The sequence below is a fragment of the Malaclemys terrapin genome, chromosome 1 (assembly GCF_027887155.1).
Source record: "Malaclemys terrapin pileata isolate rMalTer1 chromosome 1, rMalTer1.hap1, whole genome shotgun sequence".
NCBI lineage: Eukaryota > Metazoa > Chordata > Testudines > Emydidae > Malaclemys > Malaclemys terrapin.
This window is the reverse complement of record NC_071505.1, coordinates 110,656,166-110,679,141: the sequence shown is the minus strand read 5'-3', so window position 1 is coordinate 110,679,141 and position 22,976 is coordinate 110,656,166. Positions and strand designations below refer to the sequence as shown.

The 22,976-nt window shown below is 47.2% G+C and overlaps 1 protein-coding gene across 1 annotated transcript in view; it reads left to right on the top strand.

The window, feature by feature from the left end:
- The window catches only part of CACNA2D4 (calcium voltage-gated channel auxiliary subunit alpha2delta 4), a 158,341-nt gene that overhangs the window by 60,400 nt on the left and 74,965 nt on the right, over window positions 1-22,976 (top strand). Inside the window, exons 19-26 of the mRNA XM_054016077.1 lie at window positions 4,646-4,707; window positions 5,010-5,077; window positions 5,260-5,305; window positions 6,646-6,743; window positions 11,599-11,692; window positions 13,097-13,196; window positions 17,644-17,767; window positions 21,348-21,428. Coding sequence (XP_053872052.1) covers window positions 4,646-4,707; window positions 5,010-5,077; window positions 5,260-5,305; window positions 6,646-6,743; window positions 11,599-11,692; window positions 13,097-13,196; window positions 17,644-17,767; window positions 21,348-21,428 — 673 coding nt within the window. The remainder of the gene's footprint in view (window positions 1-4,645; window positions 4,708-5,009; window positions 5,078-5,259; window positions 5,306-6,645; window positions 6,744-11,598; window positions 11,693-13,096; window positions 13,197-17,643; window positions 17,768-21,347; window positions 21,429-22,976) is intronic.

Sequence of the window (22,976 nt, the reverse complement as noted above, 5' to 3'; positions counted from 1 at the left end):
ACTCAGAGCAGTCAGACTGCCCTGTGAGTAATTCCTCCTGCCCAACTGCAGCCAGTCAGTCCAAGTATTATTAAACAACATTATGGCAGTCTGCTATGTCAACAGCTGTGTGAGGAGGCCATTGAACTTTGGAACTGGTGCATTCCCATGTAGATTACCCTGATCACCACTGACCTGCCAGGAATCCAAACACCCTGGCAGACTCTCTAAGCAGACATTTCTCCACAGAAAACTAGTGGAAAGCTGCATGACATGACTCTTCGTGTTTTAGGTGTGGGGACTTGGATCCATGATCTCTTTGCCTCCCATGTGAACAGCAAGTGCAAAGAGTTCTGTTCTAGATGGGGGGTTGCACCTTAGGCTCTCTGGGTGACACTTTCCTCAGACAATGATCAGGAGCTGTGAGGTATGTCTTCCCTGACTCCTTAATTACCACGGGTTTTGAGGAAAATCAGACAGGACAAGATGTGAGAGATTTGCATAACACCGGGGTGGGCCTGTCAGTTCTGGTACCCTATGCTTTTGCAGCTGTCAGACTGGCCTCCTTCCCATCTCCCTTAACTCAGGATGAGGGAGGGACTTATCACTGCAACCTAGTCACACTTCACATGAGGGCATGGTATTTGGATGGATGTCAGAGTTAGAAAAGGCCTGTTCCGCTGATGTCCAGGGCATCCTGAGCAGTGGCAGAAAGGACTTTGCCAGGAAATGTTACAAAGCAAAATGGGGGGGGGGAGATGTTTTAGTGTGATCAGTCAGGAATTTTCCCTTTACCAAAACACATTCTGGATGCATTGTACTACTTCATATCCTTAAAACCCGCAGGGTATTTATTAGCTCCTTCAGAATACACTTTGCAGCCCTCATGAAGTTCCATCTGCCAGTAGAGAGCTATTCTGTTTTTTCTCATCCAGTCACTTCCCACTTCTTGAAAGGTATGATTTAGAACCCTGGATGAACAGTGAAAAGTGGCCTTGACAAGAGATGGTTTTTACTCTGTGGCCCTACTAGCCTAGCGAGAAAGTGAAACTGACCAGCTGTCAATTTCACAGTACTCCAAAGATGCATTGAGCTGGACAGGAAGTGAAAGTGACAAGCTTACTTATCAGTTCTGCTGTGCTGCTTTGATGTCACATAGAATCCAGTGGCAGAGGAGAGAATTTGTGGCAGAGCCTAGGGTTGATAAGAATGAGGCTGGTGGAAAGGGCTGAGTGAAGGGAATATAGATTGTGGTGTCTTGGGCATAGAAGTGACCCCCTCACTTGATTCATAGTTTCTAAGGCCAGATGGGACCATTGTGATCATCTAGTCTGATTTCATGTATAACACAGGTCATAGAACTTCTCCAAAATAATTCCTAGAGCATATCTTCTAGAAAAAATCCCATCTTCATTTTAAAAATTGCCAATGATGTAAAATACACCACAACCCTTGGTAAATTGTTCTAATAGTTAATTACCCTCACTGTTAAAAATGTATGCCATATTGCCAGTCTGAATTTGCCTAGTTTCAAGGTTAATTCAGAAGGAAATTGCCAAGGGATGAGATAGAGAAGGGATTTAAGGACTGAACCTGAAGGACACTCCTTAGAGAGGTCTAGTGGCAGAGAAGCCTCTGTTGCTAGCAATAACTGTAAAGATAGGAGTTAAACCAAAAGAGCAAGGACATGCCCATGATGCCAATGCCCTGTGCCAGTGCATTGAGAAGGAGGCAACTGGGTGACAGGGTGAAATGCAGCACTGAGCTGAAGAAGAATGAGGAGAGAGGAGGAGCCAGGGCCACACACAAAATGAGAGTGGGAATCAAGGCCAGAAGAGAGGAAAGTTCTTCACCACCAAGAACCACACAAACCCAGTATCTTTAGCCATCATCTCAGTACTTAAAGAGTGTGAGCCACAGGGCAAACCAGGTTGTTCCGAGAGGTAAGTGAGAAAAGAGGTTTTCTACATCCACTCAAGCTGCAGGGTGGGGGACCCAAATTTCTGAACCTCTGTGTGGCAGCACAAGGCTGGGTTTCTGGACTGGTCATATTTTATCATTTACTGAAGAGATTGGAGTGCTTTTCTTTGGACAATGCTCAGCTGTCAGCCAGTTGACAAATCTCCCACACCAGGAAGTTGTCTGTGTGTAGTGTAGATGGCTTTGCCTCAAGTCCCTTTTACTGCTAGTGCCAGATGGATTTACACACACACACACACACAGAGTTCCATTGCAGAGCTGACCTGTGCTGTTGATAGTGGAGGCACAGAGTGAGGGCAGCCAGCTTCAGCAGTGTTACTGAACATGCACAGTCTGTGTGAGCATGCTCAGTACAAGCCAAGCAGCAAATCAAGGGGGGGGGAGGCATGTGAACCCACATGCCCCCCCATGCGTCACCTCTACATCTGTTTTCATGCTAACCCACCTGCTGAGTACACAAACCCAGGACACAGTGGAGGTTGACACTGGCAAGTCAGGTGTACTCTGCTCAACCTCCAGTATTGTTTAAAACAATCTTAGAACAGTTTGCTGTGGGCCTGCCTTCTCACTGGTATATGGTATATTCAGGTGTTCTCCGTAGTTCAGGGGTTCTCAAACTGAAGGTTGTGACCCCTCAAGGGGTCACAAGGTTATTACGTGGGGGTCGCGAGTACATGCACGAAACAGAGCAGCAACCGCTATAAAATATATAATTTAAATCTAGCGTTTTAAAAAATTGCACACACCTTTCCATCGCAATGTAATGTATTTACTTCAAAAAGTATTGTAAATGTATAATGCAGTGATCCTTGTTCCTGAACAAAATATGTATTTGTATTATCACCACTTTAAAGGAATTGGACTCTGGGGATTGTAAATAACAAACACAGGTTTGTTGTCTTGAGACTAAAAAGTGGAACTGAGACAATATTAGAGGGCTTGATTGTTCAGCAGCTGAAGAGCTGCATTAAACCACAGATCAATCAGAATACTGAGATCGGCCAAAAACACAACCCTACAGGCAGGGGTGGCACTTGGGTAGGTTTGTGGGGGGGGCTATAGCCCCCCTCCCCCCAAAAAAATTGCCTTAGCTCCCCCATAGCTACCCTTCCCAGTGCAAAGATCTACTGTTCTGCGCTGCTGCTGGCAGCGGCATTGCCTTCAGAAATGGGCGCCCAGCAGCGGCCACTCTCTGGCCGTCCAGCTCTGAAGGCAGCACCACTGCCAGCAGCAGCGCAGAAGTAATGGTGGCAGTGGTGTGCTAAGTCTGCTGTGAAAAATGAAATTGGCAAAGTTTTTTTGCACTCTTCCCCCAGTATTAAACAGTACTAAACAGTATTAAACTATTTTAAAAAAATAACTTTTCTGCTTATAACAATAATTTGATAAAAATGTGTTTTAGTCTTAATTTAAAAACAGTGAGAAAAGGTGTATTCATTTTAAACAATAGGGTTATAAACTTAGCATTTAAAATAGTGTTAAATATAAAAACGTATTTTTAATTAATAAGAGGGAGTCGTACTCAGGCTTGCTGTCTGAAAGGGGTCGCCAATACAAAAAGTTTGAGAACCACTGCTAGTGTCTCTCTCACACTCTGACTCACCCACCCCTCATCTCCTGCCCTGGTTCTAGCGAGGAGTCACATCACTGCACTTCCAATCCAGAAAGGAAACACGCCAAGAAATGTTTTTTACTGCAGCAGCCTCAAAGAGGAAGCACTTGAGCCAGTCCTGCTAAATTCCATTGAAATTGACACTTTCAAATGGAAAATATCAATTTTGACACTTTTTATTTTTCCAAAGCAACATTTCAAAATGAAATGAAACTTTTTGAATTAACATGCTTCTTTCAGTGGAAATGTTAATTTGAAATGAAATTTTTCAGTTTGAAACAAAATGTTTTGGTTTCAATTGACATTTTGTTTTGATTGAAAATGTTGTTCTTTCATTTTGATGTTTCCAAACTGAAATTTTTTCATAACTCTTCATTCCATGAAAATATTTGATAGTCTGACTTTTTTGACCTGATTCAGGATGAAAATAAATATTAAAACCAGCGGCATTTCCCACAAGATGGGAATTCTGTTTTCCAACCAGTTGTAATCAGTTTGTAGCCGCTGTTCTGGCTCTTCCAAACCCATTCCCTCCCACCCTCCAATCCTCCTCATCCGCCTCTCTGAATCTTCAGCCAGAGTGTAGAGTGTAATAGAGGGAACCAGGGAAGCTGGTGAAGATAATGAATTGTAGCCCACGGTGGAGTCAGGGTCAGTCTGGGGCCTTGCAGGCCCTGTGCAAAGAAAGACCAGCAGGACCCAGCAATCTGGTTATGCAGTGAGCATATAGCTAATGCAGTGAAAGGGAGAGCAGCTTCCTCACACTTTCTGCTCTCTGGGTTGTAATCCCAGAGTTAAGGTGTTTATTGGCCCTGTGAGGAAATTGAATGGCTGAGTGAGTGGATCTCTGAAAAACATGACTTGCTGAACATTGCACACTGCATCATGGCCTCAGACCCGGCCTGTGGGGATGGATGTTACTGGAGTTAATCAGATGCTTTGGTTTGCCTTTGGGGTCGTGTAGCCAAATCACCATTGTCGCTGTGGTGCAATAGGATGGTGTATCACTTCCCCCACCTTAGGGTTTGTTTTTCAAAAAGTTTATTTTCCCCACTTTTTTCTTATTTATTACAGAAACGGGTTCTCTTTCTCACTAATGATTATTTCTTCACTGACATCAGTGGCACGCCTTTCAGGTGAGCAAGTGTATCTCAACTTAGGGAATGTACCTCTTGGGGGGGGGGGGGGGGGGACATGGCTATTTGGTCCACCCTTCTCATGATATTGGTTATGACAGAGAGGTTCCTTGCTCCCTTGTATTGGAGTTCCGATACTCTTACTGCTCGCTTGGGGGATGTTCTTTTGTTAATAAGAGAGGAGAGAGCTGATGGCATTGGGGATCATAGCTCACCTCTCAGGGAGGGCAGTGTCAGATTTAAACATTTGGGGATTGCACGTGACCTTGTTGACAAACCCTCTGTTTTCCCCCTGCCTGCAGCCTGGGTGTCGTCCTCTCCCGTGGGCATGGGGAATACATCCTGCTGGGGAACACTTCCGTGGAAGAAGGTAGGTTAACCTGAAACAGTCACATCTCTGTAGGGGGCAAGGATGCTGAACTTCATTGGCAACCCAGGGATGAGCTTGTGCCTCCCTCTCTTCTCTGTCCCCCACCTCACCCTCTCAGCCTCTTTCAATGTGTTTGGTTCATTGACTGAGCAATAGATTTATTGGTTGCTTTCTTGTTTCAGGCTTGCACGACCTGCTGCAGCCAGACTTGACCTTAGCTAATGAATGGTAAGTAGATGATATCCTGTTGATGATGGAGCTTTGGGTTGAGATCACTGGCAGAGTTCGCTCTGCTCTGCCACCCTCCCTGGCCTAGAGGAAAAGCAATGTTCTCCTGAAGTAACTGATGGTGCTAGAGTTTGGTGCAAGCTCCTGAGACTTCCATCACTTTCTTTGGCAGATTATTCTACAGTCTGACCCATCTCCCTGTCAGGAAAGATCTCTTGATATTCACCCTTAATTGTCCTTTGCACAATCTCATCCTATTCCTGCCTAGAACTGTGCAACAAACCATAAATCACACAAAACTTAGCAAAGTGGGAGTGTGTTGCAAAGTCAGATTACACTTCGTGAGAAATCATCTTGGTTCACATGCCTTTGAGCTTGGATGTCGTTTCTAGTGAATCTGGAGTTGACTTTATTAATGCAAAATCATATCATGCAAAATTTGTGCTTTTGCTTGGTTTGGCCATGAAACAAAACAAAGCTTGGCATTTTCAACTTTTGCTTTGAGATTTGTGTGTACCTGAAACTCAGCATTAAATTCGGGCATGTGAACCTCAAGTGGATCAAAACTAAAGCAATTATTTGCAAGAAGCACTGCAAAAAAACCAATTTATTATCCCCTAGTTAAAACCCCTCAAACCGCCATGAATAGCATCTCTTCCTCCTTCAGTTTCATGCACAGTTAACGTATATAGTCAAGTCATCTATTCACCAGCTTTACATAGTCACTTCTTCTAGTTTGTCTCATAAACCATTCATTAAAGTTCCTTAATAATTTGTGTTTTTCTTTATACCCCTCCAATCTGACATCAAAGTGGCCAGAACTGAAAGCCATATTAGAAGGCAGGTCTCTTGTCGAATACAGAGAAGTGATCACCTCCCAACTCTGCATCCTGATGCCTCTGCATACACAGGCCCATTGATTTATCTTGCCCCATATCACATTGCAAGCTTGTTCACTGTCTAGTTATCGGTCTCCTTTGGTATTGCTGCTTTCCAGGTTTCTCCATCACACTGAATATTGTTATAAGCAGGCTAGTGTATATGTTACCATTGCCCTTTGCTGGGTGAAATTAGAACTGCTCTGCTGTGTGTCAGAGGAACTATACTGCTAACGAAGATGCTTCTTTAGATAAAGTGGTAGCGTCCTGTGCTGTTTTTAAACTGGAGGAGCTGAGTTCCATCCATGCTGTTAAATTCTGAGCACCCAAGGAGTGCAGCATAATGACATCTGAAATTTCTAGGTAGCCAAGGATTTGTTACAATATTTTTTTTTCCAGATCACTAGTTTCCTGGTGTGATTGCTTGAAAGTGATTTTCTGTGTTTCTTTCCTTGCCGCCAGGATTTACTGCATCACTGATATTGATCCAGATCACCGGAAGCTCAGCCAGCTGGAGGCCATGATCCGCTTCCTCACAGGAGAGGAACCCGATCTGGAATGTGAGTGCTTGAAATTAAAGTGACCTACTGGAGCTCTCCTGTGCCTCTCCACCGTGGAGAAGGGCTGTGGGAAACGGAGTGGTGGTAGATTGAGCTCATGAGCTGTATGCTCATCTCTGCAGATCAGAGTTTGAACACTTGCTCACTTCACAAGTGGAAATAAATGGAGTAGTCACATCCTAATCCCCAGCAGCAAGTGATTGTTTCCGTTTCATAATTACCACAAAATTAAACCGGATTGAATGTCTCTGTTAAGGAGAGATCCAGGCCTGTATTAGCTGGGGGTGCTGCAGGCCATGTTTGACAGAGCTGTGGGTGGAGCCAGGAAAGAAAGAGTGCCTGTGTGTAGTTCAGAGCTGTGTAGTCCTAAAACAATAGTAACAACATTATTTGTATTGTGGTAGATCCCAAAGGCCCTATTCAGAGCTGGGGTACCATTGTGTTAGGCATTCCCTCAAACACAGGATAAAAGGCAAGCTCTGCCTTACTCCAAATTCAGTCATTAGCTCTTTAGGTATCAGAGGGGTAGCCGTGTTAGTCTGAATCTGTAAAAAGCAACAGAGGGTCCTGTGGCACCTTTGAGACTAACAGAAGTACTGGGAGCATAAGCTTTCGTGGGTAAGAACCTCACTTCTTCAGATGCAAGTCATCTTGCTTCTGAAGAAGTGAGGTTCTTGAAGTACTGGGAGCATAAGCTTTCGTGGGTAAGAACCTCACTTCTTCAGAAGCAAGATGACTTGCTTCTGAAGAAGTGAGGTTCTTACCCACGAAAGCTTATGCTCCCAATACTTCTGTTAGTCTCAAAGGTGCCACAGGACCCTCTGTTGCTTTTAGCTCTCTAGGGTAGACGAAGTGGGAGTGATGGACAAAGGAGAGAAATGGACAAGGGAGGACAAATGTAATGAAAAGATCATGTGGATTCATAGTTTAGATATTGCACTACCTGATGTTCCCAGACAGTTTCAAATCACCTGAAAGTATGTTTGGGTTTTGAATTAAATGAAATCAGCTATCCTCAACTGCTGCTCTACCTGAACATGGTTAGCTGGTTGTGTTGTAAATATCAGCACAGACGTGCATCTCAAGGGGGGATCTGAGGGAAGAAAGAGTAGTGGCCTTATTAATCAAGTCAGAGGGTGCTCTATGAATAAGCAGCAGCATGGGAGAAAGCACAAAGATGTTTGTGGGACACGCAGATAAATGGCTGTTCAAAACTGGCATCACTGATGGCACGAAGGGTGCAGGAATGACGCTATAAAAGTCAAGAGCAAATAAGCAGGGAAGGGCAGTGTAGTGAAGGGCATTAAGGGTGAAGACAAGAAGTTTGCACTTGATGAGGTAGGAAAGGGGAGCCAGTGGAGGGATTCAGAGGAAGTAGGGAGGGTGTAACCTAGAACTATGGGAAAGGTCAATGAAAGACTGTCTTAGTAGTTTTGTTTTGAATGGGCTGGAAGGAAGTGAGATGTGTGTCAAGGAGGAGAATGAGGTAGATAAGGGCCTGGGTGAAAGTTTTAGTCATATGGACAGAAAGAAAAGTTCAGATTTTGGAATTGCAATGGAGGATGAAGCAGCTAGGATTTGGACATGACCTGAATGTGTTATGAAAAGGAGAGGGAGGAGTCAAAGATGACCCCAGCTTACAGGTCTCTGTGACCGGGAGAAGAGGATCTTGTCAATAATAGCAGAAAACAGGGGGAGTGGGGAGAGCATTAAGGAAAGATAAGGGGTTCAGTTTTGGACATGTTAGGTTTAAGCTAATGGTGAGGCATCCAGGAGGAGATGCAAGGTAGACTGAAAAAAGGGACAGAGTAGATGGACACAAGTCAGGAGTGAGGAAGATTTGCAAGTCAATGGCATGAAGATGCTGAGGAAGCTATCTGAGGTAGATGAGATATCCCAAAGTAAAACTTTAGAGCAGGGGTGGGCAAACTTTGTGGCCCGAGGGCCACATCAGGTTTCCGAAATTGTATGGAGGGCCGGTTAGGGGAGGTGTGCCTCCCCAAACAGCCAGGCGTGGCCCGGCCCCTGCCCCCGCCCCCATCTGATGCCCCGCTTCTTGCCCCCTGATGGCCCCCCCGGGACTCCTGCCCCATCCAACCCCCCCGTTCCTTGTCGTGCCCCCTCCTGCCCCGGGACTTCTGCCCCACACCTTGCTCCCTGTCCTCTGACCGCTCCTGGACTCACCACTCCTGACTGCTCCCCCCAGTGCCCCATCCAACCCTTCCTCTCATTCCTGACTGCCCCCCCTGGGGACTCCTGCCCCAGCTAATCACCCCTTCTCCCTGTCCCCTGACTGCCCCCAGAACCCCTGCCCCTAACTGACCCCCCACGGGGACTCCTGCCCCACACCCTGCTCCCTGACCGCTCCTGGACTCCCCGCCCCTGACTGCCCCCCACCGCCCCCATCCAACCCTTCCTCTCCTTCCTGACTGCCCCCCCGGGACTCCTGCCCCATCCAACCCCCTGTTCCCCACCCTCTGTCCACTCCCCTGCCCTTTATCCAACCCCCCCTCTGCTCCCTGCCCCCTTACTGCACTGCTTGGAGCGCCGGTGGCTGGCAGCCATACCGCCCAGCTGGAGCCAGCCACGCCACCGGTCAGCACAGAGCATCGGGTCAGGCCGTGGCTCTGCTGCTGCGCTGCCTGGCAAGAGCTCGCAGCCCTGCCACCCAGAGCATTGCGCAGGCAGCGCAGTGAGCTGAGGCTGCGGGAGAGAGGGAACAGCAGGGCGGGGCGCTAGCCTCCCAGGCCAGGAGCTCAGGGGCCGGGCAGGAGGGTCCTGCGGGCTGGATGGGGCCTGCAGGCCATAGTTTGCCCACCTCTGCTTTAGAGTGAGAAGAAAAAGGGGCTAAGAATGGCAAGCTGTGGGATCTTCCAGGAGAATGGAGGAGGAGAACCCACTTAAAATAGAAGAACAGGAGTACTTGTGGCACCTTAGAGACTAAAATTTATTAGAGCATAAGCTTTCGTGGACTACAGCCCACTTCTTCACGAAAGCTTATGCTCTAATAAATTTGTTAGTCTCTAAGGTGCCACAAGTACTCCTGTTCTTTTTGCGGATACAGACTAACACGGCTGTTACTCTGAAACCTGTCACTTAAAATAGGGCACAGCGGCTTTGTCTAGACTAGGATTTAACGGTGTGGTGTTAGATAACACTCCAAAAGTCTAGTGTGGATAAGCCACTGTAGACTTTAATATGTGCTAAGCAGGTCAAGTTAAAGGTTATGCTCAGCTGCCTTGTCCACACCACATTTTACAACTGTTTAGCAAGTATTAGCAAACTCCTTCCAACACCACATCTTTACATTCACATCTAGACAAAGCCTATAGGAACAGCCAAAGAATAGGAAAACTAGGAGAGGATAGCATCCCTGAAGCCTGGTGAGGACAAGATTTCAAATTTCAAGAAGGAGGGTGTGATCCACTGTCAAAAGCAGAGAGGTCAGGGTGGACAAGAATGGAGTGGAGGTCCTGAGATTTGGCCACAGATAGATCATTCAAGACTTTCGGGAAGGCAGCTTGAGTGGAGTGAGCAGAAGCTTGATTCAAGGGGATCCAGGACTGAGAGAGAGGGAGTCAAGGCAACAGTTGTAGACTGCCTAGTGAGTTCAGGGGTGAAGGCTAAAAGGGAAGGAAATAAATAATTCTTTTGACCCTGTGTGACAAGGTTGGGACTCACCACCGCAGCACCTCCTGCTGGTTCCCTCCGGGAATTAGCTCAGTCCAGTGGAGCACCCTCTCCTGGTGGTGTCCCGCCCGTTGTCTCAGCCTTGGTTGGCATCTGAGCCCGCGTTGCTCACCAGCTCACAGCGTCCTCTTTCAGACCACTGCCCTTCCGGGGGGTGGTTGATCAGCAGTCTTTCTGCACCCCAGCCACCATGTCCAACCACCCACACCAAAGTCTAATCCCTCTTGTCAGGGATCTGGCATAGTCTATGATGGCTTCTCCCCACAGCCGATGGCTGGGTGTACTGCAAGGGGGGGACCCAGGCCCGCCCTCTACTCTGGGTCCCAGCCCAGGGACCCTTTGGTGGCAGCCTCACTGTCCTCCTCCTCTCCCCTCCGTCTGTCCACGTCCGTGGGCCGCTTCCTCTTCGGCCCCTCGCACTGGCTAGGCCTTTCCCCTCAGGGCCTGCAGCATGGCAGATGCTGGGCTGGGCGTGGGGCCAGCCTTGCTGCTCTGGAGACAGACCTGCCCCTTTCAAAGGCCTAGGCCAGACTACCTGCTTCCTTCCTGAGCAGCCTTTTTATAGGGCTGAGCCTGGCCCTGATTGGCTGCCTCCAATCTGGGCCCCAACTGGCTCCCAATAAGCTCTTCTCTAATTGGCTCCCTGTCTGTGCAGGCTTATTGGCCTGCTGCAGCCCACACTCTCAGGGAGTGGGGCAGTCTGCCTCACTATATCCTGTTTTATTTGCTCAGCCTTTCAACCCCCCAAGCTTTTGGGCTGACAGAGGGTGACCTCTGACCCTTTAAAACTGTAAAGAGTGACCAGTGCGCTGAACTGCCATATGAAAGTGACCACCTGAACCCCACAGTTAGGATCACTGCCACTCATGTACAGCATGGCGGTGAGCTGCCATGACTGTAATGCTGTCTGTGTGACTGCTGCTAGACAGTCTGTGAGAGTGGCTTGGTCATACCCTGGTAAGAGTTCCCCTGCTGTCCTCTCAGCCAAAGGTGAGGCACCCCTGGGATGGTCAGCAGATGCAAGTGTGATCTTCTTTTTATTCCCTGTTGTTCAACCCACTGGACCACAAGTTAGGTCAGTAACATTGCTGCTCTAAAGGATATCTAGGAGGCAAAGGGATGACACCATTCTCACTCCTAATCATGTTTGGGTTTTTTTGCTCAGGTGATGAGGACTTGGTCCAGGAGGTGCTGTTTGACGCGGTGGTAACTGCACCAATGGAGGCCTACTGGACAGCCTTGGCCCTCAACATGTCTGAGTAAGTATATGTGAAAACGCAGCTGAAATTCATTCAGATCCCATGGTCGTCTTGGGAGTTTGGACAGGGTCTCCTGATTCCCTGGTGAAAGCTCTGTGGCCAAGTCGAAGGAGCAGCTTGTTCCATAGAGCCCATAATAGATCCTTACATAGCACTAAGCTGACCACAGAAACAGAAGCAGGACATCAATCTCCCTTTCAGGCATGGACTCCAAGGAGGCGGAGTCTCTCAGTTGAGGTATTGGTAATAGATACAGAAACTTACACTTCAAAGTCATGAGTTCAAATCTCACCCAAGGACAGTAGTGACTAAGCTTTGTTACCATGTGACAACTGTTCCTTGAACTACATAAAGTGAATTGAGCTGAGTCCAGCTTCTATTGGAGTATCACAACTGGCAGTAGTTGGCTCTCTTACTGACACTGAAGCCAAGGATTGAATGGGCCATAGAAATTGACCTACCTGTCACACTTATGGATGGTGCCTTCAGATCAGGGTTGAAGTACACAGATGGAAGCTTGGACTGCTGCTGCCAGGCCTGAGAAGGGATATAAATCTAGAGGGTCTTGCCTCCACTTGGGGTTTTTTTTTTGAGGCAAAATTTTCTCACGGCTGTTACCACCTGGGCATTTAGGGCCACTAGCACTTTAACGCTGTGTTGTTCAGATCTGCTTGCAGCATATATTATAAACATTGGCAGCCATGGTTGTCTTATCTGTATTTTGACTCCCATTGTTGCTACCATTGGTGGAGTTTAATGAGTCGTAGGAATGGCAGGAAATTTTTGCCAACAAGCCCTAGTGTAGACACAGCCTTAGTCTGTCATCCACCACATTCCTCTCACTGCTGTGTCCATAGCAGCTGGTCCTCTACACTATGAGACTCTTCACAACAACATCAGGTCTGTGCTACTCACAACTCCAGCAAGGTCGCCCTGCACCACTCAGTTACGTCATCCCTCGCAATCCCTTAATCTCCCTGTCCCAGACAGAGTTCGGGTTCAGCCCTGGGAGCACACCCATTCTCTCTGAGTAACTCCTTTCCTGCCCCAATCCCATATGTAAATAACCTGCAGCTGGGCGGGCAGGAGTAGAGAACTTTAAGTTCTCTCTGTAAAGGGACAAAATGAACAAATCACAAAAGTGTGACTGTGAGAATGAATAGTAAAATCGTAATAATCCTAATTCCCGCTCAGATTTTCAAATGTGTCAGTTCTGGTGTAACCCCACTGAAGGCAGTGGCATTATATCACAGGGGAATTTGGTCCTAAATACTTAAGAAACCTCCCACTCCAATGTGTTGCCCTCTGAATCTCCACTTTGGCGGTCCTTACTACATGGAAGGCTTAGTTCTAGCTCTGAGATCTAATTCTGCCCCTATGGGTCTCTCTCTCTCTGTCCCACAGTGAGACTGAGCAGGAGGTCGAGACGGCATTTCTGGGCACTCGAGCCGGCCTCATGAGGAGCCTCCTGTATGTGGGATCTGAGAAACTCTCAAACAGGCAAGTCCTAAAATGAAATTTCACTGAGGCGTTTCTTCTAGTCTCTGTGAAGGAGCAGCATGAAATTGCCACTATGCCTTGAACAGTATCCAGGGTTACAGAGAACAGAATGGGAAGCAATCAGGGATTAGTGGAGCAGACCTGTCCGATGTGTCATAAAGGATGGGGCAGGGCACTGTTTTGTGCTTGTTCTGTTTGTTATATGGCAAAAACCTGTCCCAGAATGCAATGGTTTCAATGTAAAATGTAGGCTGATTTTTCTGGGAGACCTAATCTTTTCTTTGATTGTTCCGAAGTCCTGGTCAGGAAATAGAAGGGCTGTTGCCAAGGCATTACAGCCAGAAGATCTCCAGTGACACTTTTTGTGAGAATATGGGTGGGGTCTATGCTTTAGCTTTTGGGCCATGTTCCAACTTGGCTAGTAATACTCTGCCTATCTCAATTCCCCTTTTAGTCTCCTTTGCTGGATATTCCATCCTATACAGGTTCTTATACTGCCCTCATCATCATAGTATCTGAGCACCTTCCAGGGGTTGCATTACGCAATGTGACTAACCTCTGTCACATGTAGTTAGTCTCTCTCTCATCCTCTCCCTAGAGGGAGAATTGTGTGTGCAGTGGAGTGTTTTGGCTTGGGAGGATTTTGGTTAGAGTTATTTTTAGAGTTATTCAGCTGCTTTGAGTTCCTGTTAGAAAGTAGGCTGAATAAGTGTGCCCTGCACTTGTAGCAGAAGGTGCTGAAGTTTGTGATGGTCCTTCATTCCTGTGGGAATTTCTTCCACAGTCTGGGACCAGTCCCTGAGAAGGTTCCATTTCCTGCACAGATGAGCTTCACCCTTATGGCAGAAAGTCCCATTGTACCTGAGGAGTGGACTTGTGGGCCCAGGCCATTGACTGCTTTGAAGATAAGAAGCAAGACCTTGAACTTGACTCAATATGCTGTGGGAAGCCAGTGTAGATTCCCTGTCCTATACTGCTGGCACATAGTATTTTTCTGTGTTTTTAAAGGGTTGCAAGTGCATCACTCCAGTGGTGGCTGCATTTCAGTGGCAGATTCCTGTATGTAGTATGTAAAGCTCTTCCAAATCCTCTGGAAAGGAAAAAAAAAACATATAAATGACCAGTCATTGTTACGTCAAAATATACAGCAAAAGTAAAGATCTGAAATAAAGAAATCGGGGAGGGGGAGGAAGAAGTGGAGATCTTGCAGGGAAGTCTGTTACCTGGTTACTCCTGGTGCTCCGCCCAGGTATGGTTCATGTTATGGCAAGTGCAGAAGCCCATAAATCAATTTTTTTTTGTTTGAGAATCTCCAATAAGTCTCTGGAACTTGGCTGTCCTGTAAGGGGGGCATCATTTATCCCTTATGACCTCCTTTGCCTTTCTTGACCTGGTCATTAGCTCTGTCTATACACCTCTACCTTGATATAACGCTGTCCTCGGGAGCCAAAAAACCTTACCGTGTTATAGGTGAAACCGAGTTATATCGAACTTGCTTTGATCAGCCGGAGTGCGCAGCCCCGCCCCCCCCGGAGCCCTGCTTTACCGTGTTATATCAGAATTCATGTTATATCGGGTTGCATTATATCGAGGTAGAGGTGTATCTTGTTTTCTTGATCAGGCAAGACTCAGACCCCTCCCCCATCTCTCTTTCATTGAGCACCGTAGCCAGTTCCTGATTCTTGACTGAGTCAGAAAACTAGGAGTCTTCATTCCCCTACCACACAAATAAAAGGGCTTCCTCGTGATCTTCACAGCCTCACTCTTGCGCTTGGGAGCTGAATGCGTGAAGGGGATTAGATATTTTAAAAGGAATTCAGACAGAGGGTAAAATTTTCTAAAGCACCCAACTCCCATTTTCCAAAGTGATTCAGGCACCGAGGAGCCTAAATCACTTGCACACTTTAGAAAATTTTATCCAGAATTTTTTGGTTGGGTAACTAGTCCTACTTGCATAGTAAGTGCAGGCCTCTCATCTGCACAATGATCCCTGTGATGTCTCCTAAAACATTACCTGGACTAACAGCATTCCTTCACCTGCACATGGCACCTGTTGATACTTTAATACTACAGCTGTAACCCATGGTAACTAAATCTCTTCCCCCTGCATATGGTAACACCTGTTAGTACACCCATATTGCAGATGTTAGCTGGAATAACACAATCCCTATAGTGCTACAAATAGATATCCTGCTGTTGCAGCTCTGGGCTGGGATATAGGATTGTTCAGAGCTGCGGGTTACCACACAGCACAGATTCTTAGGGCAGGTCTTCACTACAGGGGGGGGTCGATTTAAGATACGCAAATTCAGCTATTGGAGCCAACTTACCCCGCTGTGAGGACAGCGGCAAAATCGACCGCCGCTGCTCCCCGTCGACGGCGTTTACTCCCACCTCCGCTGGTGGAGTAAGAGCGTCGATTCGGGGATCGATTGTCGCGTCCTGACGAGACGCGATAATTCGATCCCCGAGAGATCAATTTCTACCCGCCGATTCAGGCGGGTAGTGTAGACCTAGCTTTACTTTGCACTTCCTTGCATCTCCCTTTTTCAGTTTCATGGTTCATTCTTACCCACAATAGAGATGACTTATGCATGTTAGTGCAGGCCCCAGTGGGATGGGCTAAGTGAGGTAGGTGCTACCTGTTCACCAAATGGCAGCCTAGGCAGGTAAAGAGTTTCAGCTTCAAGGATGTTACTTATTAGCTATACCCATCCCACCTACCACTGGTTATGTATGGTGGCTGAACAACCTGTGCTGGGGGGTGATGTGGACATAGATGTGGACAACAGCACCACCTGGTGGCTCAATATGGAAAAAGTCATAAGATCTATGTGACATGCTGAGCAGAATCCAAGAAACAGAGAACCTGGGAAATAAGGCTCTTGGGTCATGCAGATAATTCTCAGAAAGCTCAGATGTGTTCCTAAACCTAACCTCTGTCTTATCTGCCTACAGCAGTAGCATTTGTAAAGCAGCTGCCACCACAGTATTTAGGTGCCTTGTGCCTTATTTAAAAAGAATTTTATCTTTCTTGTCTGCAACTGGACCGCTGTATTCTCCTCTTACCAGAGGTGAGAGAGGCTTATGGAATATGTAAGGATCAGTTTATTTGGGGCTGCTACTCTGTATTTGACAGTATATGCAACCATCTCTACTGAGGGGTTAGATCTTTGCAAGAGGTGTGACTTGTTCTTAAAAAAAGAGGTGTAGGCTCAGCATGGTCTTCTATAGCCAAGGGCCCTCTGCCTAATTGCACTTTCTTGGCAGACAAAGGATTGATACAAGGCTCTATTAGTTGTAGTGACTCTGTGGACTGGAGAATTCTTGGAGAGTTGCATAGAGTAGGGGTTCTCAACCTTTTTCTTCGTGAGGCCCCTCCAACATGCTATAAAAACTCCTTGGCCCACCTGTGCCACAACAACTGTTTTTCTGCATATAATATATGGAGATATACCTATCTCATAGAACTGGAAGGGACCTTGAAAGGTCATCAAGCCCCAGACCCCTGGTTGAGAACAGCTGGCATAGAGAGACTGTCCTGGTGGTTGTCAGGCCTAGTCTATTGAGAGCTTTGTAGATCAGCACTAGAATCTTAAAGTAACTCTGGGATGTGATGGATAGTCCATGTAGGGCACTGCACACAACTCTCTTGCCAAGGTGTGTCTCTTAGAGATGAGCTGCAGTGTGCTGGATCAGCTGAAGCTTCCCCAGCGCTTTCTAGATATAGGCCATTGCCATAATCCAGTCTAGAAGGCAAAGGCCATGTCTGTAATAGTGAGGAAGGAGGCACTGATTTCTTGCCAATCAGGTGGGGAAATATATTTCTGATAACCTTCCATGCAGCTCCAAATGTGGGTTTCTTCTAATGGCTCATGTGCAGGTCACACACTCAGCTTCCCCAGCACCACCAGTGAAGTATCTTGGACATCTTGACTTTATGACTTGTCCTAACCAACTCATCCTTTAAAAATGCCAGAGCCCTTCCTGTGAAAGAAGGGGTGGGAGCCATAATTTCCCAACCACTGTGCTTGCGTGAGTGTTTCTGTCTCTCTCAATTCTTCCCTGCAGTTTGTTGGACACAGTTAACTTTCTGCCCTGTGGTGTACCTGGTATGCCTTTGTGCTGCTAAAGAGCAGCCACCTTTCACCCCAGCAATGGCTGCATTTCAGCAGTGGATGAACTGACGAGGGTAGCCTGTGTGTGCAGCATATAGTTTGTAAACTGCTCTGGGGTCCTGTGAGGTGAAAGGTGCTATCTGACTGTAAGTTTAGTATGTCATCAGCCTGTGACTATCCTGACGCTGTGTTGGTGCCCTGACAATGCTAAGTGCAGAACATCCCCCCCAGGCAGGCACTGTGCTGAATGCAGCTGAGGAGGGAGAAGTGGGCTTCCCTGTTCCAGATGAAGGTGGCAATTTTCACTTTTTTTTTTTTCTTCCTTACAGGAAGTTCCTGACCTTGGGGGACAAGGAGAGTATCTTCACCATGGATCACTTCCCCCTGTGGTATCGCCGAGCAGCAGAGCATCCTCCAGGGAGCTTCATCTACAGCATGACCTCAGAAGAGGGTTCAGGTAACCCTCGCCTTAGCACTACAGCAAAGGAGGGAGATGGAGAAAATAAAGGTGTCACTCACAGTCCCCCTGCTCCCTGTCCCCACCCCATTCACCTTCATTATCCTCTTCCTGCAATACTGAGCTCTTACACAAGGGGAGATGGTGAGAGCCATCCTCGGGCCGCTTGTTAGAACAGAAAGAGGGAGATGCCTCACAGCAAGACATGGACAGGAGAGGTGAAGAATGGGTGAGGCTGCAGGGCCCGGAGTAGATGAAGGATGGATGGGGCTGAAAGATGCATGGGCAGGGGAAGACAAGGAATCAAGTGAGGGGAGATAGGAAGGGCTGTGAGGCAAAGTAGAGGAAGGACAGACAAGTTAGCTGGCTGGAATGATTTGAGTGGCAGTCAGGTAGGATGTGAGCAGAGGGCCAGGTGGGAGGAGGTGAGATTTGTCCTGGAGTCACTTTTTCATGGTTTTCCATGAAAATTTTCCCAAGTGGGAAAATGAGCTTTTCACACGGGGAGGGGGAACTTCACTCCCCTCACCAAAAGCATGTCAATGGTCCCCACCAAATACGCTCAATCTCATGCTGGTTCTGTAGTGTGGGTAGGCATCCCCTCACCCCATGGAGCCCCAAAGTGACAGCTGACTAGCAGCTTTGTTGTGTCTATGCTCAGGATGTGATTGTCCCCTATGTGATCTCCAGAGCCTGCAGGGACCTGTGCCAAGGTGGAGGAGGACAGGAGAGCACAAGAAAAATCAGAACAAAATACTATGTGACGCTCATGCAACGGAGGCAGAAATCCCCTCTGTGCTCTTCCCCAGCCCCCTGCACTCAGGCATTGTCACAGAGTGCAGCGCTTTCACTGTAAACGCTTTTTGTAGCATTGTGGTGGGAGGGTATGTGGGAGGGGAAGTGAGCAGCAGGGAGAAGAAAACGAGGATGGGATCCAGAAGATGAACCAGGATATAAAGGGAGGGGGAGAGAAAACACACTAAACCTTCCATCCATGCTCTCCTCTCCTCCCTGCCCCCAAGTATACCTCACTTAAAGGGTCACCACTAGAGTGAAGGGCAGAGGTGGCAGTTGTGGCAAGAGGCATCTTTTGCCAGACTACGTGCAACTTTCATTGCTCTTTGCAATAGAGCAGAGCTTAGAAAGTCAGACATTGGCACGCCGCATGGGTGTGACCTCCTGAAATCCCTGCAGTAGCTTCCTATCAACATCCAGTGTGCGAGCAGTGTGTACCTTCATCCACCATGGCACCAGGTATCAGTTTCTAGTCACTGTGGGACAGATCCTGCGGTCCTTGCTCATCTAAACCCTAATTGACATCAAAGGTAGCGTTGCCTTAATAAGGACTGCGTAAAAGCTGGCTTTTGTTTGGTTCATGGTATCCCTTAGCCATGACCAAGCTCAGGGCCAACTGTGCTAAGCACTGACACATAGGAAGAGACAGTCCCTGCCCCAAAAAGCTTACGTTCTAAATAGATAGGACAGACAAAGGGTGGGGGAGGAAGGAAGGAGTCTACTTAAATCACGGAGAAATCACACATTTTTCATGGGTTGGTCACGGCATAAATAGCAAATTTCACAAATGGTCTGGTATTGCCACCCTTACTTCTATGCTACTGCTGACCACAGCGCTGCCTTCAGAGTTGGGTAGCTGGAGACCCAATTTCACAGGGGAGATGGGATTTCTTGTCCGTGATGCAATTTTCACACCTGCAAATTTGGTAGACCCCTAATTCTACTCCCCTTTTTACAGATGAGCAACTGAAGCACAGAGAGACTGTCATTTGCCCAAGGTCACATATTAAGTCTGTAGCAGAACTGGAAATAGAACACAGATCTTGAGAGTCCCAGTCTAGGGCCTTCACCACATGATCATGCTTCATGACCCAACAGGACCAGGAACTTCACATGACCTCCCTCTAGGGAGTTTGATCCTGCATTTGTCGTCTACCCGAATCCCCCACAGGCGTCACAGGGAGTTTTGGGTTCACAAGGAGTGCAGGATCAGGCTCAAAGCATATGAACATAATCTGGCAGGGAAGTCCTTGTGTTTCACAAGTGCTTCTCTCAATGCATGCAGTGCCCTTGTGCAAGTCAGTCTGACTTCAGTCAAAAAAATCCACACACGACCTCAGGCTAAAACACACAATGCAACTGCAAAGTCATGTTCAGGACATGTCAGACACCAACAAGAATGATGAAGGCAGAAGTAAGACAATGACAAATGCTGGGACTGTGGAGAAGAAAAAAGGATCTAATCCATCTGTTGGGGCAAAGCACTGACCTCTGCAATCTGTTGCGAAGGAATGAGTGGCAGAATAAATATGCTCAGAAATACTGACCTTCAAAATGTCCCTGGTAACTGTAAAAAAGAAACCACAGCCCCTATTTTTTTTGTTTCAACAAATCCAGTAAAACCCTACAAAACTGGAATCTGTCCTGAGGACAGTTACAGACTAAAATGACTGAGTTCAACTTAGGAAATGGCACACTGCCTAAGGTGTAGTTCAGACTACATGTGCAACCATGTTTTTTGTATCCAGTGTGTGGCACAACCTACACAGGACCAGATTGTGATGGCCTTTAGTTGGCCATGGAGGAGTTAGGGGCCAGAATCCTGTTGGAGTTGAGGTCATGGCCTCATCCCTCCTCCATCCTGCCCTGCAGAGTGGGGCTGGTGCACCAGCAGAAGCAACCTGCTCCGTCCTAGTGCGCTGTCTTCCATGCACATGCGCAGCCCCAGGAGAGGCTATGCCTACCTGACATACAACCACCTCAGTGCCCCTCATGGGACAGAGTACACGGGCCACATGGCCCTTTATGCAGAGCTGTTCTATAAATGGCACAATCTAGTCCAAGGTTTGAATTGTGCCTGCTTTTATGCCTCAGAATAATAGCTGAACCATGTTTGTGCACTCACTCATACAACACTGCCTAAACTTTGTTTGTGTACCAGTGCATTCTGGGAAAATCTGGGCAGCTAGCCTATACTGTCGTAGAGGACATGCACACAGAGAGGCACCAGTGGCATGAGGTGCAATGTGCTCGGGGGCATCCTACCTCACAGAAAACAAGGAGGAAGAAGGCCTGGCTTACTTGAGTGGTGTTCCTCTAGATTTAAACAGGTCTAACTGAACCCCAAACTTGGCCTTATAGTGTAATGATACAACCCACCTATTCAGACAGGTAAACAAACTTTAGGTGGGCAGGAAGGTTGGCTGAGTCTTGTAGCAGCTTCTCAGGGGGTATGTACTTTCTTATTTTGAGGGCAACACCCTTGCTCTCATGGGCCATTCCACCAAGAGGAAATCTGGTCTCCTGAACTGCCAATCAGGATGCTTCAGTGTTCTGGGAGATGCAGACATGAGCTCAGAGTTGAGCTTTTCAATGTTGGGGCATCCTTTGTGCACTATTATCATGTGGCATCCCCATGCACCCAGTCCATGTCAGAGCTGGCTACTTCAGTGATCTCAGTAGTTTTTCTCTGTGGAAAGTAAAGAGCTCCTGTGTGTGGTCTGTGCCCCTTTCCCCTGGCAACAGAGGGAAAGTAACTGAATCTGCTACATCTGTGTCTTGACAGAGGGAGGTAGCAAACCAGAGGTGGTGACAGTGAGCACATCCGTTGCTGTGACTGTGGATGGGAAGACGGCTATTGCTGCAGGTAGGACCTGCCAAGAACAGGTTTTTATTTTGCTCTTGAATAAGAGAGTGGCACAATGTCTTGCAGGGGGGAACCTTCCTTCCAGTGAGATCTGTTAGCCTGTGGAATTGTCTTCCTAAGAAAGTGGTGGAAACTACATGACTTGTGTTATCGAAAACTAGACTGGACAAAGCACTAGAAAATATACAGTATGGCTCAATCCTGCGTTGGGCACAGGGAGAGGGACTGGGTGAATTAACAGGGTGAATTCTGTTGCTGATATCTATGAGTCTATGGATTGGTGCAGTCGTTGATTGTAGAGCAGAAAGCTTGCACGGTGGGTAGTTTTGGAGCTTTGAGATCATTGTACTGTGTTTGGGCCGGTGGAATATTTGTGGTGCTTATGCTGAGTTTCAAAAGAATGAGATGTGCCTCTATCTCCAGTAATTCTGCTGACTTTGAAATTCTCTCCTGTAAATTCCCACCATTCCCTGTAAATCTGAGCCTTGTGCCCTCTCTGAAGGAGTTTCACTGAATTCCATGTGTGCTATTGGAAGATAATGATCTCACATTTATAGAACACCCGGTCACGTTCTGTGGTGCAATCCAGACCAGTGAGGGGTTGTGTGTCACTGCCTGCCCTGTAAACCTGAGTGCCTCAAAACGATCTTCTGCTGTAGCTGCTTGACTGGATGCTCCAGTCAGCAGACAAGCATGGTGTATGGGTGTGTGTGGCGGGGGGGGGGGGGGGGCAGCTCTGGTGCAGCACTCTGTTTCCAGCAGCCTGCTTGTTATACTGCTGCCACACTCTGGCCTCCAACAGCTTTAGTTACACTTGGCAAGATGGTCCCAACAGCCCCCAGTCCTAAATGTTCCCAAAATCATGTGTTCTGCAATGATCAACCCTCTCCTGGACCATTCACAGAGATAGTAAGGTGTGTTTGTTCCTTTAAAGGTACAGTACCCAGCAGCTTGCCACATCAACTGGAGTTAACATTCACTTTAAATCAAACGCAGACTGGGTTAGTTTAGATTCAAAGTAAAACAAGTCTATTAACAAAAGGAGAGGATATTAAGTGAGTTCAAGTATAAAGGATAGAGTTAGAAATGGTTACAAGCAAATAAGAATGCTTTCTAGAGGCTAAGACTTAACACAACAAGCTACGGCCTTTGTTCAAGGTAGTTTCCTTATCAATTTACCTTCCAGCAAGTTGGCTGACCACCCCTCTGGTCAGGATCTCCCAGAAAATCCAAAGTATATGGTTCATTTGCCTTATCTGAAAGATAAATTGGGGTTCTTTGCCCCTCTCTTTATAGTCCAGTGCACCTTTTAAATGGATTCTTCTGAAAGTTACCTACCAAAGTAAAGTTCATTCAAGCTCTGAGGAAGGCAACATGGAGTCTCCTTGTGAAGGAACTTACATGATGGTTTCTCCTTTCACTGGTGTTTGCAGGAAACAGATCAATCTGCATTTTAGCAATCTCCTCTCCTTGCTGTAATGTTGGATGGTTGTCTCCTCCCCTTGTCGGTTCGATGGTCCTGTTTATCTTCTACATAAATTGCATTCC